The sequence below is a fragment of the Zeus faber genome (genome assembly GCF_960531495.2).
Source record: "Zeus faber genome assembly, chromosome: 5".
Taxonomy (NCBI): Eukaryota; Metazoa; Chordata; class Actinopteri; order Zeiformes; family Zeidae; genus Zeus; species Zeus faber.
Genome location: NC_137192.1, coordinates 14157156 through 14175002, shown reverse-complemented (window position 1 = coordinate 14175002; position 17847 = coordinate 14157156). Strand labels below are relative to the sequence as shown.

General features: G+C 44.9%; 1 protein-coding gene across 1 annotated transcript in view; it reads left to right on the top strand.

Annotated features, from left to right (window-relative positions):
- The window catches only part of bsnb (bassoon (presynaptic cytomatrix protein) b), a gene marked incomplete at both ends in the record, with an annotated part of 50367 nt that extends 32993 nt beyond the window's left edge, over nt 1-17374 (top strand). Inside the window, 7 exons of the mRNA XM_080000945.1 lie at nt 1608-2447; nt 3703-10068; nt 12557-14648; nt 15078-15898; nt 16751-16859; nt 16984-17130; nt 17334-17374. Of these exons, the coding sequence (XP_079857071.1) occupies nt 1608-2447; nt 3703-10068; nt 12557-14648; nt 15078-15898; nt 16751-16859; nt 16984-17130; nt 17334-17374 (10416 nt within the window). The remainder of the gene's footprint in view (nt 1-1607; nt 2448-3702; nt 10069-12556; nt 14649-15077; nt 15899-16750; nt 16860-16983; nt 17131-17333) is intronic.
- Between the last annotated feature and the right edge of the window lie 473 nt (nt 17375-17847).

The window sequence follows — 17847 nt, the reverse complement described above, 5'->3', positions numbered from 1 at the left end:
CTCACCTTGTTCACGTATTTCTTGGCAATTGCAATGTTTGCAATGTATTATGGCAGATCGAGAAAGATATAATAAAATAGGGCAGTATTAAATGTTTTTATTATTATTTATTATTAATTGTCGGGAAAAAATATCTTCACTTTTGTCCCTTTCATCTAATTGGATAGCACAACTGCAGTAAAGATGTCCTCTGATAGGACGGCTGAGGACCTGGAAGCTGAGTGCTAGGTTACAAACATGGTACCATCTCCTCTCTACTTAGCTTTCATAACCTGTAATAAAACCATTTCTTTCCCATTCAGCAGTCCCATCGATCGGCTGCATTGACCTGAAATTGAATCTGTTCCAGCTAATATCCTGTCGTTGATGGGTTTTGCTTGAGATTTTATTTTTTTGTAGTGTCTGGATCCCGGGGTATTTGCAGAGATAGGGCTTAGAGAGTTTCGCTGGGAAAGACGAATGGTCCTTTCCTGCTCACGCTGATGAGACGTACGCAGTACACTCTATGCTCCTCTGATTGCAGTTGGGTGCTGTGTCTGTAATCTAATAAAGGATGTGTTAATTTGTATTCTCACAGAACCATTCCCCTGTGTGCTCTTTGGTAAAATGCTTAACACTGTCAGATGATGAAGTCCTCTCAAGGAGATGAAAGACCTCGTTTGAACAGGCTTTCAAATATTCACTTGTTCACACTCAGGCTATACCAAGTTCTTGGTTTTCCCTGACCCAATAACTTTCTCATCTCACTTAATGACGTTAGTTAAGCAATACAACTTAATTAAATAAAAATGGCATATCTTGAACAACTTGTGGGGATGCAATTACTAGGGAATTATTGTCTCCTTAATGTATAAATATTAGGTTAAAGTTCAGGCCCATTTAAGATTATTTTCATTTCAACTGTTTATTTTTAGCTTAAAATAAATAAATACATCTCTGATAAAATCACACTATTTTTATTGGTTTTGTTTAGAGAACCGCACAGCAGATCGTGCACAGTGGCGCCCCAGGATCTTTTTGATAGGGGTGGCCAGATGGGACCACAGAAAATCTTGGGGTGGCACAACAAAACCTTGTTGGCGGAGGGTATACATCTCATATCTGGCATGTCATGGCAACATGGTGGCGTGTACTGTTAACGGCGAACAAACAACGTACATTTTAACACGTTTATTTTAACATGTATATTGTGGTTTTAAACTACAGAGAACCAGGAAGGGGAGTAGGGCCATAGCGTTTGCATGTAAAATGCACGGGGAACCGCACGCAACCGGTCTTGCCTCCGTGCTCGCACGACCCTCCTTACGTGCTCGCAACTGCTCAACACTCACCCGCTCTTCAAGTTAACTTTTGAGGTGTGGATGGAAAAGACAGTGGCTGAGAAACAACCATAGGGCGCTGCTGCATTTCCCTTGCTGCAGTTTCTTCACGGACAGTTGGTATTAGTTGTTATTAATTCCTCTTTCTTTGAAAGGATTTGTTGGAATTGACTGGTTGTCGGTTGTTAGTCGGCCCATCAGAGACCCAAATGTGTGTACTCACTGATAAAGTGAGTTTTGCATAATAGGTCCGCTTTAAACCATTCAAAATTTCTCCTTGTTTTTCAGAAGAAAGAATGGCTCTGTTTGAATTGCCAGACCCAGCGAGCTCTATCAGGAGGTTTGGGAGATGCTCCTGCTCCCATTCCACAACCAATGGGATCCCCCCGGCCACCAGTTCCAGCCAATCAACAATCACCTCAACAGAAAGCGCCCAGTCAACTTCCAGGGCATAGGCCCACAGGTTCTCAACAGCAACAGAAACCACCGGGTGCCCAAGTAAGTGGCCCTCTCTCCTCTGTCAAACAGGCTGGGCCCAACCCTCAAACCAAGGGGTCTTACCAACCCTCTCCTCAAACCAAGGGGCATGGTCAACCTTCTTCCCAAACCAAGGCTTCTACCCAACCCTCCCCTCAACCTAAGCCTTCTACCCAATCTTATCCCCAAAGTAAGGGTCAAACCCAACCCTCACAGGGTAAGGTACCTTCTCCTCAGATGAGAGTCTCTAACCAATCTGGTGCACAGAGTAAGAGCCATTCCCAGTCTGCTATTCAAGTAAAGGGCCCCTCACAGGGCAAAGGGCCTGTTCAGGCAAAAGCTCAGACTTCTGCTCAGATTAAAGGCCCATCTAATTCTTCAGGTGCCAAGCCATCAGCCACCCCTGGTAAAGCAGCTCCCACCTCTGCCAAGGCCTCTACTAATCCTACCAAAGCAGCAACTACTCAACCTAAACCCACAGGTAACAGCCAGATGCGGAAACAACAGCAGGGTCAGGAGAAGACTAAAGTCACAGCCAAGTCTCTAAAAGAAGAAGCCAAGGTGCCATCAAAGAAAGCTGTGTCAGAAGCTATTACCTCAACAAAAGATGTGAGGATAACTGAAGACTCACAGAAGTCAAGCCACCATGAAGTGAGCTACCTGCAACTTCCTCGCCTTTACCTGTTACTCTTGAATCACCAGTTTGTTGTTCTGTTTTTTTTTCTTCCATTTATTACAACTTATCATAAAACACGTTATTTTAATTTTTGCATTGTTCTTGATCAACCTTATCATAATCAGTAAAATTATGGCAGTACACTATGTACATTATTGTTTATGAACTTCAATTTTTCCATCCAATTATTTATCTTTATTTTCTTTATAATAATTATATTTTGGCCACTTCCATTGTTTTATCATTCATACGTCCTTTGTCACTACAATCTAATTATAATAGTGTTATCGGTCTTGCTTTATGTCTTAACAATGATTACAACTTGATAACATCATCATCATCATCATCATCATCATCATCACTCATTGGCCAATCCCACTCTATTTTATGTTCTTTTGTAACCTTTATTTTAATTCTATCAAATGCAATGTATTGTTTAGTGTAGCTATCTGTGACAATGTCCTTTTTAACATTTTGAGCATGTTCATGAATTCTCATTCTCATTATTCTTCAGTGGTTTCGAAGAATACAGTGGAGAATGCATCAAAGATGACAATCAAGCATGTGACCAAATGACATTTGTCTGTAGATGTTCCTCTGTTTGATTGTTTGTTATATTCACTCTGTGTGTCAATTTGGTTAGCCATTTATATGTACATTACATTAAAGGCAAATCCAACCCAAACAATAAATAGATGGAATAGATTTGAATAGATTGAATTAAAATTCTAATCTTCATAAAGTGCAAAACCTGATCTTAACTGGAAATTTACTGGATAGCATTTAAGAATTCGAATTCTGAGTAATCATTCCTGGGATAATTTTCTTGGAATCATATTGCTTCTGAACCACACCTAAAAAAAACAACAGACTTTGCTTTGCTTTCTCTTGCTTTTAAGTACACCACTGAATGTTATTTTGGGTTGATTTTACCTTGAAATGTTACTATCTCTGGTGCTCTGATGAAAAATGTTTTTTTGCATTATAATTGTTATCTTATACCTTGTTATAATCAAATTTTCTCCTTGCTACAGCATACTCCACCATTATATTCCATCCAGATTTTATTTTAACTAATGCTAATAAAACTCTTTATGCTGATATATCTGAAAAAAAATGAGTAATAAAAGTATGCATTTAGGGGTCTAATAAACCCTATCAGAACATGATTAAGGGCAAAAACAAGCCATTTTCTGCCCCTGATCTCTTTTGTCTTTCTGTCTTTTACAGGATTCCAACAAATCAAGCTCACAGAGTTTAAGTGACACTGGCTATTCTTCTGATGGGATATCCAGTTCCCAGGGAGAGATCATAGGCCAGATCCGAGAGGAGGGAATTAAGCTCAACGAAAGAGGTGCTTCAAGTCCTTCAGAGATTACCAAGCTTGAGAGCTCCATGAGGCCCCTGCTGGAGTCAAAGACAGCCCCAGACCAGAAGCAGAGACCACACTCACTGTCTGTTGGACATGAACGAGAGTACAACTCAGATGAGGAAGCAACCAGGGAAGAGTCAGAAGATGACCTTAGTTGTAAGCTGCGACATGACTATGTTGAGGACAGCAGTGAGAGTGGACTCTCACCATTACCACTTAGGCAAAAGAAGTCACATAAAGATCTAACAGATGAGGAATACATGAGAAAGCAAATAATGGAGATGAGCGCTGATGAGGAAGAGGGAGAGGAACATGGAAGCCAGAAAACTAAAAAGGGACATAAAAGCAGTGGAGAATTGGGGAAGGAGAGACGGCGTCTTACTCACCATTCCAATAGTTTTGAGGAGGATTCAAAGGGAGCAGATGGTGTTTACAAAGCAAATGAAGATGATGAAGGCATGATTGCTTCTCAAGGAGGCCTTAGGCGCTTTAAAACTATTGAGCTGAACAACACCAACAGCTACAACCGAGACATGGAGCTCAATACTGAGCATGACCTTAGAGAACCAGAGCTTGAGATGGAGAGCCTTACTGGCTCTCCAGAGGAGCGGTCCAGAGGGGAATATTCTTCCACCTTACCGGCCACCACCCCAAGTTACACTTCTGGAACATCCCCCACATCTGTATCATCCATGGAGGATGATAGTGACAGTAGTCCTAGTCGTAGAGCAAGACTAGAGGAGGCCAAGCAGCAGAGGAAGGCTCGCCACAGATCCCATGGCCCACTGCTACCCACTATTGAGGACTCTTCTGAGGAGGATGAGCTAAGAGAGGAGGAGGAGCTACTTAGAGAGCAGGAGCAAATGAGAGATCTGGAGCAGCAGAGGATCCGTAGCACTGCTAGGAAAACAAAGAGGGACAAGGAGGAGCTAAGGGCACAGAGACGAAGAGAAAGATCCAAAACTCCCCCGAGTAACCTCTCTCCCATTGAGGATGCGTCACCAACAGAGGAGCTTAGGCAAGCGGCAGAGATGGAGGAGCTTCACAGATCCTCCTGTTCGGAATACTCCCCCTCTATGGACTCTGAGGCCGAGGGGTTTGAAATGATTGGTGGAAAGCTCTACAAATCTGGAAGTGAGTACAACCTTCCAACCTTCACATCTCTCTACTCTCCTACTGAAAAAAACTCAGGGACTTCTCTGCCTGATAAAACATTAAAAAGTGCAGAAGAAGTCTATGAGGAGATGATGAGGAAAGCAGAGATGATGCAGAAGCAAGGACAACCTGTTAAGAATCAGCAGAAAGGTGCTCCACAGCCTGCCAATAAACAGCATCTTGATACTGGAACTGTTTTAACACCAGGCTCCAGCCCTACCCAAATCGCTGCACCTATGTCGTTCTCCACTACTGGGAATGATCCAAGAATCCCAGGAATACATGCAGCACAGCATTTGTCAAAAGAAACTCAAAATAGGATGATGACACAGACTGCTAAAATTGGAGGTGTTGTTGGGATTTCCACAACCAAAGCACAGGGTAATCAAACAGCCACAACGAATCGACAAGCTGGAAGTGCAGTGCCTGCCACAAACAGGTCAGGTGCCCAGGGGCCAACAATGGCTGCATCATCTGAATCTGGAGCATCCCTCTCCTCCAAAGTATTTTCCTATTTTAAAGGTCCTAGTCCTCCTCTATCCCCCAAAACTTCTCCGACACAAAGCCCCACTCATTCATCATCCATGCGACCCACTGTTGGTAGGCAGCTTCCCTCCCTGCCTGATGGCTCTACACCTCAAGCCTCATCTCTTGGCAGCCAAGTACCTCATAGAGCAAATTCACCCCGTCTTACACGTCAACAGTCCTCTCAAGACTCACCTGTAATGGTAATAACACTGGGTTCAGAAACAACAAGTGCTGCCAAGCCCATTACTGTAAATTCTTCCACTTCTCCCTTGTCATCACCTACACAAGTAGGCTGCAAGCCATTGTATCGTTCCCAGCCTTCCTCAACAGGTTCCCCAACATCCCCACAACAATCCCCCAAACATTACCCCCAAAATATTGAAAAGGTTAACATTGCCATGAGCCCAGTCACCACTACATCCACATATAGTCGGGGATCTATGTCAATGGAAAATATCTCTCTGTGTAAAATCTCAAACATTCCAGGTACATCAAAGGTTGTAGGACAGGGTCAAGTGATACATCCAAGTGGTAACATAGTGGACTTGAGAGCCCCAGTGAGACCTGCCCCAATTATAATGACAGAACAGGGGATGGATCTAACATCACTGGCCTCTGACACAAGAAGGTACTCTCTAGGAGCAGAACCACCATCTATTCGACATACAGCAGTGCAACCACTTATCATGAATCTTAATGCACAAGAGCAACCACATATAGCAGTTTCAACTCCAACAACAGTAAGTGTTACAGTTGCCGCTTCTATGTTTATATCCCAGCCTAAGCAACCACTGGTTTATGGAGATCCACTTCAAAACCGTATAGATCTAGGCCAGGGTGTTGGTTCAGCAGTGTGTTTAACACAGACTAAGGCACCAATTACAGACCCATCGATTCCGAAAATCGATGCCTGTCTAGAGGACTTGGGTATCCAACAGCAACAACTACAGTTACAGCAGCAGAAGCTTCTGCAGCAACAACAGCTTCTTGAGCAGCAGCTCCAGCAGCATCAACAGCAATCCTCATTTGCTCGTTACAACTTGGCAAATCAAGTCCAACCACTGATATTGAAAAAAGACCTTCTCGTAAGCCAGACAAGCAATGCCCAACCTGTGGTGAGTGTTAGTGCCATTCCTAGGGTATCACCTCTCCCTCCACAGCCTGCATCTGGGACTACTTCTTCTAATCAGTCACATGGGATCTATGGTGGTATTGCCTTGGAGTTGAAAAATAAGCCCACTGTAATGAACTTATCTACAGGAAAGGCCCATGTTATGATGGTTCAACTGGATGAGAGTAACACATCACAAGGGGCTACAGTGACCCAGCTGGTAAAGAAGGAAGAGCCTCCACCCCCTCCTCAGATACTTGATCTTACAGGACATATCAAACATGAGAGTCAAGTTGCTTGTTGTGATGTTGTTTACAAACTGCCCTTTGCTAGTAGCTGTTCGGGTTCCCTCACTCAGAGGCCTTCCACAGTTACACCAGATAAAAATCCCACCTCTGAACCACCACAAGTTGCTCATCCTCCCCCTGCCCCACACTACAACCCAAGCCAACAGCGGCTACAACAAGCACCAGCCATGCAAGGAGTAACAGATGAACATAAACCCTATCAACAACTCCCACCAGAAAGATTGCAGCCTTCCATGTCTGACACTAATCTACCTTCTATGACAGATGTTGGTCCTCAGCATCATCCGAGTAATAACCAGGGATTGCCAGTTGATCTTAGCAGCATAAATCAACCCTATGAAGGTGGTTACCTTGGCATGGGTGCACAGTATGGATCTTACACAGATTTGCGCCACCAAGGAGATGTTGCAGGCCCTCCGTTACCCCTGCGTCGATATGGCTCCATGTCAAATATAAATTCTGATTATGGCTATGGTCCACGTGATGTGATAGGAGTACAGGATTCAAATTTAGCACAATACAGTGCAACCACTGCCAGGGAAATCAGCCGGATGTGTGCAGCTCTTAATTCAATGGACCATTTTGGGAACCGCTTTGGGAATAACCCTGAACTAATGCAATATGGGACGGGAAGGGGAGGGCCTATGGGAAGGCTCAATCTTCACCAAAGCCTAGCATCAATAAGAGCCAACCTACTCTATGGCCCTGATGGAAGGCCAACAGCACACGGCCAAACCTTAACTAACCTCATTAATGCTAGACAAGCAAGTATACGGGCTTTGTACCCTGCTGCTTTGAGAGGAGCTGATGGCATGATATACTCAACCATAAACACACCTATAGCTTCTACCTTGCCAATTACCACCCAGCCTGGGTCTGTCATGCGTCCCATGCCAAGGGGTATATATAGACCTTACCCTACAGGTGTGACGGCTGTACCACTGGTTAGTCTTACCAGGTTGCCTCAAGTAACTCCTAGAATGCCTATATCAACACAGGGACCATACTGTTATCCTCCTCAAAACCAGTATCCTACTTCCATCCCCGCCCAAGGAAGTGTACCTATTGCCAACTCTTCCAACCAGGAAACTCCAGTCTACCTTGGAAAGCCATCAACAACTGTTACTGCAACCTTACCACCAACCCAAACAGTTTCTCACTTTGGTGCACAAAATGTGACAGCACCTGTTATTCAGACTACTGCAATACAAATTCACCCAACAGACCCACAGACACCCCAACCTCAAATCCCAATCCAAAATGTTTCGTCACTCTCCCAAGTTCAAGGTCAGTCTCAGCATGAACAGGCCCAAATGCAGTCACAATTACAAGCTCAACAATTAACAGCTCCAACACAACCTTTATCCCTAAGTCAAATCCAACCAAAAATTCAACTTACAACACATCCTCAACCTCAGGCATTAGTCCAACCACAGGCCCAGCCCCAATCCACGGCACAAATTACAGCTATAGCAACACCAAGCACCAAACTTTCACCACCCACGGATACACCAAAAGAGAAGGAAGATGAGAGACTGAGTCAACAACAAGAGCACATGCTGCAGCTAGAGCGTGAGAGAGTGGAACTTGAGAAGTTACGTCAGCTACGCTTACACGAAGAGCTTGAGAGAGACCGGGTGGAGCTCCAGCGACATAGAGAGAAAGAACAAATGCTTGTGCAACGTGAGATCCAAGAACTGCAAACAATCAAACATCAAGTTCTTCAGCAGCAGCAAGCAGAACGTGAAACCCAGCTCATTATGCAAAGAGAACAATTGGCCCAACAGAGAGTGCAGCTGGATCAGATACAGTCTCTGCAGCATCAACTTCAGCAACAATTGGAGGAGCAGAAAAGGCAGAAGACAGCAGCAGTGGAGGCAGCAGCGGTTGTTGCAGTGGCAGAAGCTGCTGCAGCATCAGCAGCAGCAGCTGCGGCTGCAACATCTGCACAGGGTGCCATACAAGGGGTAGTTGTTGGAGGAGGGCCTACTCAAGGTTTTATTATTTGCGACCAGAGTGGCAGAGTAATTCAACAAGAGGGACAGAGTGTGCAGTTCTGGCAGGATGGACAGGTTGTTCAAGCAGTGGTGGCTTCAAGGCCTATTCATAGTTCTGCCTCAGAAATGTCTCTGAGAGTCAGTGATGATCAGGCTGACTCCAGGATCATGAAGAAACAGAATTCAATGCCTCGGCTGAGGGATGGCTCAGAGGAGGACTCAGTAAAAAAGATCGCAGACAGTTGTGTCCAAACTGATGATGAAGATGGAGAGGATAGATTTATGAACAGGCGCAGGAGAACTCGGCGGATTGCAGATTGTAGTGTGCAAACTGATGAGGAGGACCAGGGAGAATGGGACCAGCAGCCAGTGAGACGCAGAAGGTCACGTGTATCAAAACATTCTGATGCAAGTGGTGAGAGTAAAACAGAAGTCTCTTCCAAAGTGTCATCCTCGAGTATTGCTATTCAAACCACCAACGATTCCTCATGTCAGACAGAGACAGAGCAGCTAGGTAGGGTTTCACCTGCAATCCACATAACCATGGCTGAAACCTCAAAGGTTGACCTGTTACATTACATAGCTGCCCCTGAGAGAACCAAGAAAGGAGAAAGTCTTGCATGCCAGACAGAACCAGAAGCCCATTCTCAGGGTGTGGTCGCCCCTCAACTTAGTGTGCCTACAACCATCAGTCCATACTCCACCAGTCTGCATATGGTGGGTTCCAACCTATCTGATCCAGCCTCACCACGCCTCCAGGGGGTGGCAAAGTTTGAAAGGAGAAAGCCGGATCCCCTGGATATTGGCTACCAACAGCAACAGGAGTCTCCATCTCGCCAGCCTCCCAAATCTCCCCAGGTGTTATACTCGCCAGTATCACCATTGTCACCTCATCGGATGCTGGAGACAACATTTGCGTCCCAGGAGAAGCTCAACAAGGCACATGTCACACCCCAACAGAAGGCCTTCACTGCTGAATCCCCCCAGCGCCACCAGACTCTACCAAGGCCCATAAAGAGTGTGCAGCGCTCCATGTCAGATCCCAAGCCTCTCAGCCCTACATCTGAAGACCCTGCCAAGAGCAGGTTCTCCCCATACCACCAGCAGGCTCTTTCTAACAGTCAGGTATGACATATTATTCTTTCTTTGACAATATTAAAATACTATTATATAAAAGAACGTCCACAAACACCTTATACCAAAAACTAGAATCCAGACAAATTTGTCTCATCACATAGCTCTGATCTTGCTGATATTGAAATTGTAAAAATATTGAATACAGGCAGTCCCTGGGTTATGAACAGCCGTACTTATGAATGCCCGTATTTACGTACCGAACTTCGTAAAGCCTATTGTTTAAAAAAATCGAGTTAAATACAATGGTTCCTACTAACGAATGGGTGTACTACTTTGGGCGACGCTCAAAACACTGTGCGCACTCACTCTCTCGCTCTCATAAATACTGTACTGTAGTTACATTTTTTATTATTATTATTATCATTATTATTATTATTATCATTATTATTATTTTTATTTTTATACTTAAGTTGTAGGTAAAACATATACTATGTACTAAGACAAACATTACATTTGACTAATTGAGGCTGGATATGAGTGGTACGTAACTGTTCCGACTTACATACAAAATCAACTTACAGACTTAAAAATGGAACTCGTTTGAAACCAGGGGACTGCCTGTATGTACATTTTCAAACAAAGTACTTCCGACAGACATAACAGTCCCCACCATTCAGGTGTACTTGACAGTATAATAAAGGCACAATATTTTTCATCGTAGGATTTTCACTGTTTCAAACCTCTAACCATAGTAGACCATAATGCTGATGAGAGATGCCACCGCAGCTATAAAGCTTGCCAAAACATAGAAGAAACTATAGTCCCCCCCCCCCCCCCGCCCCAATAAAAACAGCGATGGTTGCATATTTGTTTGCATTATTATAACAAACATTTTAGCCAGTTTGGGTCTTGAGTTGACAGTATTATAATTGGAGACTCAGGATTTAATTACACATTTATCCCTCTTGTTCGCTATGTTCCACACATTGTTCTATGATCTCATGTAAATGCAGAGTATGTTATATATATTTATATGGTCATTTAATGGCTATTTAATGGCCTAGTATAATTTATAATAATGTGCCAAATTGAATACTGTACTGAGTTCTGAGATCAGTTCACATTGGAAGAGTCTTGTCTGTGAATGTAGATACATTACACAGTGCTTGGCATCAGAGGACGTGACAGAATGTTCTCAGGAGAGCAGCTGGCCATGCCAGGAAAGCTTTCCTGTCACTCTTTTATTTATATTTCTCTTTCCCTTTTTATTGTCTCATACTCCATTCTACACTTTTTTATGTTTCCCATCTTTGCATCGTTCTTGGTCTCCCTCTCTATCTGTCCATCTGTCTTCATCCCTCTTACTAATTTCCTCTCTTCCTCTGTTACCCTTTCTCTCTGTGATGTGCTCCTTTCTATATCTGGCAAACCCTTAAGAGATGCCAGGGGGACACACAATGTGAAAGCATCCTGGCAGTGCCCTGCTGTCTTCCCTGCTAGTTAGCAGCTGGTCAAAGTGCACTCATTTTCCTTTGCAGTCAGTGCAAAATCAGTCCGAGGAAGAAACACATAGCTCGATGACGATTTCGGATAGAAATATTCTGTTTCCGTGTCATCTATGAGCGTTGAAAAAATGACTATCTCAAGGATACGTAATTCTTCCATGGGTCTACACAAAACAGCTAATTTGTAAGTAGCAAACGTGACTTTCTTTTTGAATAATTTGAGCATTTATTCCTCTTACCTCAGTACATTTAATTGCATGCCATTAAGCACATTTTTGTAAAAGCCAATAAATATTTTAGGAACAGCAGAGTATACAGGCTTTTTTGCTTAATGTGTGTGATCAAATATGTCATCAAGACCCAAAATATTTGTTTACAGTATAATTTACTTCCTTCCGAAACAAACAGAAAAAAACATTGATGGCTCATATTCCCACTTATACCTTTGATATTTACATGTTTATACAGATAGAAGTTTAACTAGGTTCGACAGTTTGACATAATTATTTAACAATGTAGAATCAAGAAGGAAAAAGAGAAAAAATATTTTATCATCTCTGTATAACTTGTATAATATATTTGACTAATGCCTAATTGGTTGATATGGAATTATCAGAATAATTTAAACACATCATGTTCATGGGCAATTTTGCAACATGATAATGATATAGAATTCATATTCAGCTTTCTTGTGACTACATTAATTGCAGTGACACCTATATCATATTAAAAGGCGGAGTATTCAAAGAGATACTTAAGGTCTTCTGTCCAAACAATAAACATAATGATTCATCTTCAAATGTAACTATTCAAACTGAACTAGCAGGGAAGCTTCCTCAATACAAAAGTGAACTTATTATAAAGAAATGAGACAACTTTCTAGCTTTTACAGCCCTGAGCCCTAATCTAAAGGAGAGGGCGAGTTTGCATACTGTGAGCACCCAATGTACACTAATGAATCTGATTTACATAAATGTATTCTGTTTATAGTTCAGTGTTTGCTGATGTTGTTTCTTTGCCTCTCCTAACAGATGGCCTCCCTGCAGCAGCAGAACTCTCTGATGAGGAAGGTAAAGAGGACTCTCCCCAGCCCCCCACCAGAGGAGTCTCCTCTCCCCATTGTCACTCCAGCACAAATGTACACTTCTCCTGGTATGCCCCAGAGGGTTCAGCCTAGACCTCCCCAGGGGGTCACTAAGGCGGGCCTACTGAGTGAGCTGAAGATGGTGGAACAGGAGTCTTCCAAGCTTCGTAAACAGCAGGCTGAGCTGGAGGAAGAGGAGAAGGAGATTGATGCCAAGTTGCGCTACTTGGAACTAGGCATCACTCAGCGCAAGGAGACAATGGTTAAGGAGCGAGAGAGGAGAGAGCTGGCATATCTGCGTTGTATGGGCGATGCCCGGGACTACATGTCAGACAGCGAGCTCAATAACCTCAGGCTGGCAGCCGCAACAGGAGCCTTTGATGCTAATGGTGTATTGACAAGGCCAAACACAGCACCACTGAGCCAGTTTACAAATGACCTCAATGCAACTTCCCAGTATCCCTCCACCTCCTCCTATATGTCCTATCCATATCTTCAGAGCCAACCGTCAACACAGCAGCCAGGACCTGCATATCAACAGATAGGTTTTCAAACCCCTCAGTATCCTTCACCTTCGGCACCCCAACCAGGAACCTTCCAGCCCCATCCACCTCCAGGCCCTGGCTACCAGCCCCAGGGAACCTACTCATCCCACATGTACGGCCAGTCTTCCTATCAGACAGACCTTGGCATTCAACAGCATGGTCATCAGGGCTTTCAGCCTCCTTCTCAACCTATGCCGGGCCAGAACCTGCCATACCCCACCCACAGCTCCTTCCAACCTGGACTTTCCTTCCAGCCCCAGGCAGAGATCCTCTCAGTTCACCAAAGGCCAAGGCAGACGTCTCTTGCTGACCTCGAGCAGAAACTTCCCACCAACTACGAAGTCATCAGCAACCCTGCGGTGTCAGTAGCTACATCAGCTCCAGAAACTGGTTTCAGCTCAGTCTACAGTAATGCCTATGGGCAGTACCGCCCCCCTGAGCCTGGCCTTAGCCACTCTGTGGAAAGCCCCACCTCTGGCTATACTGCAGATGGCCTCTACACCTCTAACCTAGAGCAGAACATTCCTAGGAACTATGTCATGATCGACGACATCAGTGAGTTGACGAAAGAGCATCCCGGCCAATCTACTGATGCTCTGGGTCATCCTGGTGCAGGGCGTTATGGCAGTGAGAATGGCCCTGCGCGGGGAAGTACTTACGGACGACCTGAAGACGAGCCCGTGGATGCTTATGGTCGACCCACAGGCACAACAGGCTACCAGGTAGTGGAGAGCCACACTGGTACTGCAGTGACTGGAGGGTCTTCCTACTATTATGATGACTACAAGCACTCAAGCTCACGCAGTGGTTCAGGCACCCAAAAACTTTCCTCAAAGAATTTAGCCCCTGCAGTTGTCTCTTCTAAACGGAGTAAACATAGAAAACAGGGAATGGAGCAAAAAATTTCGAAATTCTCTCCAATTGAGGAGGCGCGGGATGTAGAGTCTGACCTTGCCTCCTATACCATGACAACATCAACAGGGGGCAGCTGCACAGTTGTGTCTCGGTCTAAGAAACATCCAGATGATGCTACATATGGGCTGAAGAAAAACATGTATGACCAACAGAAGTGCTATGGCACCAGTCGGGAGGGCCTTGAGGAGGAAGACCGCATGTACAGCTCGGGGAGGTCCAGGTCTACGGGGTATGGAATGGATAAGATTTCCTCGCGGGACACTGCGGGCTACAGGAGTAAGTCCTACGAGAGGGATGCTCTAGAGAGGTCCCAGAGAAGTGGACGTAGTGGAAGGCCTCCTATGCGTAGCCAAAACTCAGAAGAGGAGAGCCCACTCAGTCCTGTGGGGAAGCCTGTGGGCATGGGAAGAGGCTCTGGCATTTCTGACGCCCATGATGTCAGAAACCAGTATGGCTCCAGCCATTCCCTGCCAGATGTGCAGGACCACCACATGAAGGACGTGCCCAGAAGTCATGTCTACAAACCAGATGACCCATACCTCGTAGATGACATGCACTGCGCCGTTTCAGACAGTGAAGGTAACTGGTGCTGAATGATTACGACCTGAGTGCAATGTTCCTGTCATCGGTTGCCTGCTGGAAAGAGACTGCAAGTGCACGTGCAAGTGTATCAAGAGCAGCATGAGCAGCAACAGCTCTTGTCCTGTCTTTATTTGTAAAAAAAAACTTGAATGTTTTCCCTTTTACCTAAAGCCAAATATGCCTGTTTTTTTTATTTATGTTTTACATGCATCCTTTTTTAAATGTAAGGTGATTTTGTGTGATTGTATTGTTGTTGTTTTTTATTGTTGCTTTGCTTTTCTCTGGACTTTGCATGGTTTTCGCTGGCATGTGGGAATGCTTTCCTTTAGTTATATTGCATGGCTTAAAAACTGCATGTCACTTCCTCGGACGCATCACAAACCAAACCAAAACTGACTGATATTTCTTAACTTTGGTCCCAAAAAGCATATCATTTGGGCCAAGAGGAAACCGATTGGTTTGAAAAGCCACGGGAGGCCCGTTCTGATCGCTCAAGACACCATGGAGGTGTTGGGCACTCCTCTTCAGGTAGGCGTGGTAATGTCAAGCACACTTACCATGATTATGATGAGCCACCAGAGGAGGATTGGCCCCAGGATGAGTACAACCAACAACGCCAGTCTTCCGCTGCATCGTCCCGGGAACACCGTCACCACGGTAGCAGCTCTGGCAGGCATGGCACGTCCCGTCACTCCGCAGAGGATCCAAGGTCCTCCCGCTCCTCTAGGACACACCCCAAAGACTCCTCTGTCCGCTCGGAGGGTAGAGGCTCCTCCTCCACACAAAGAAGAGGGGGTCCAGACTCACGATCTTCCCAGGGCAGCCATCGTGACTCAGGTGACTTCTCCCGTGACCCAGCCTCGGGCCATCACCATGGTACCGGGGGAAGGAGCCAGAGGCCACAGGGAGATCGTACAACCTCCAGGAGGCAGGATCCATCTGCAGGTCCAAAGCAGCAGCAACCTCAAGGCCAAGCTGGGCAACAGCGGACAGGCAGCCAGACCCAGTCTGGGAGACAGCCAGGCACTGAGGTGCCTGACGGTGCCCAGCAAGGTCAGCAGCAGCGTGCACCACAACAGCAGCAAGCGATGCAACAAAGCCAGCCTCCACAGACCACTGCAGCCGGGCCCCAGCCCACTCCAACCACTACAGGGGCAGGGGCGGTGCAGCAGCAGTCCAAACCTGGCCAGCCCCCCCCACAAGTCCGACAACCAGCTGGGTCTTCTATAGGGCAGCCAACGACAACAATGGTTCGTACAATTTCTGTTATGGTAAGGTCACACCGCCGGTGACAGGGCTGTAGCGTGAAGCTGAGCAGCTCTCACTTCGTCAACGTAGGTCAATGGGACTTCTCTGCCCTGGCTGTTGTGGGCGCACCAAACATTTCAAACCTCTCTCCTTTCCGTATTCAATATACATTATATAGATGAATGGTGCCTTGTCTACTTATTTTTTATTAAAATGGTGTAGCTTGTTTACTTGGCAAAATAAAAAATTACGTAAATAATCTTGCCATCCGTCCCTTCAAATAAAGAATCGTCCTTGTTGATGAAACATAAAATCACGTGTTCCTTATTTTATCGATAGTTTAAGGGACATTTTAAATCTAAAAAAGTTATAACAATGCGGTGGTCCGGTGTCCATATTGGCTGTCGCCCGGCGCTCGGCACCGCACATTTGCATGAAGTTGAAACCTTCTCAACTTTCCTTGTCCCCGTGAAGCTGTCAACTTGTCGCCGGTTGTCGCTCCGCCCCTTGCAGCCGGATGAAGCTGAGCTCCGTTTGAAATGCATTGCAGCCTGTCGCTTTGCAGCACCCCGTCGCCGGTGGTGTGACTGTGCCATCAGACTTGTTTGTTTTTACCATAGTAACAAATGCCGGTAACCTTTGTAAAGGAAGAAAATATCAAAATATTTTACATCAGTTCTCACTTGTGCTGACAGATCATAACACAAGACAAAAAATATGATTGTCATTGTCAACGTTCCAATCATCAAACAAATTTTATGAAATAGATTCCATATAAAAGAAACTGAAGTATAGCTGGAAAATCTTAACCTTGCACATCCCTAAATTTGTCAACACTTTATCTACAACAGGCAAAAATGGAAGCTACACCTGCAGCAGCTGCAGGAGTGAGGCATACAGCAGCACCCCCAGCAGCAGCCCAGCCAGCCAAAATAGCTACACCTCCTCTAACAGGCATCGGTAAGCTTCACATCATGGCCCCACACTGAGTAACTAACACCCACTGGCTCAGTTCATCTTTAGCGGCAAACATGTCAACATCTCTGTAATTTTCAAATATGATGGGTTTTTTTTCCCCCGGCAGGCTCCAAGGCAGCTCCTGTTGGTATAGGTAGTAAGCCTGGGGGTGTAGGCAGTGCGACAGCAGGACAGCCACCTGCAGAAGGAGAAAACGTTCTCAGCAAAATCTTGCCAGGAGGAGCGGCAGAACAAGCTGGGAAGCTGGGAGATGGTAAGCTCATGAATAAGTACACAGACAGTACATGCACTGCTCATGCACACAATACATACGTACCTTCCAATCATGCACGTCTAACAATAGTTCATCTTTTCCCATGAGAAAGACATGAATAACTTGACATGTTACACAGGCTCTCCTGGCATTTGTATTGGTTTGGTTTTCTTACTTTTTATTGCTCATCTTCTCCATTTCAGCTTTGTCTGGCCTTGGGAAGAAGTTCACTTCATTATGGTGAACTGACACAGGAGGGTGAGTGAGTGAAAATTTGTGAATAGACGGATGGATTTCTAGAACGGTGGCAAGGAAAAACAAAAGTCAAAATGCAAAAATTGCCGCTTTTAACTTGAAATAATATTCTGATCGTGACGTTCGCAGTGTATGAGGAGTTGAATGAGAGGAATTGGAGGCTTTGTACTGGAAAAACCTATGAAACAGCATTTTAATACATTTCACCATCATAGAGGAAACGAAGCAAGGACAAAGAGGAGTGGCCCTGAGTGCATCAGTGAGTATCTCATTAACTCCCCTTAACTCCGTTTCAGGACGCGCTCACGTTCTTTGACGTGTCTTTCTTGTCTGTGCTTGTTTGAAAAAAATATATATATCCACCTTGTTTCAAGACCAAGTCAAATAATTCATGCCGGGGTGAAACGTAACACGTAAAGTTGCGGTTTGTGATAACTAATTCTTAAAAAGAAACAAATAAAC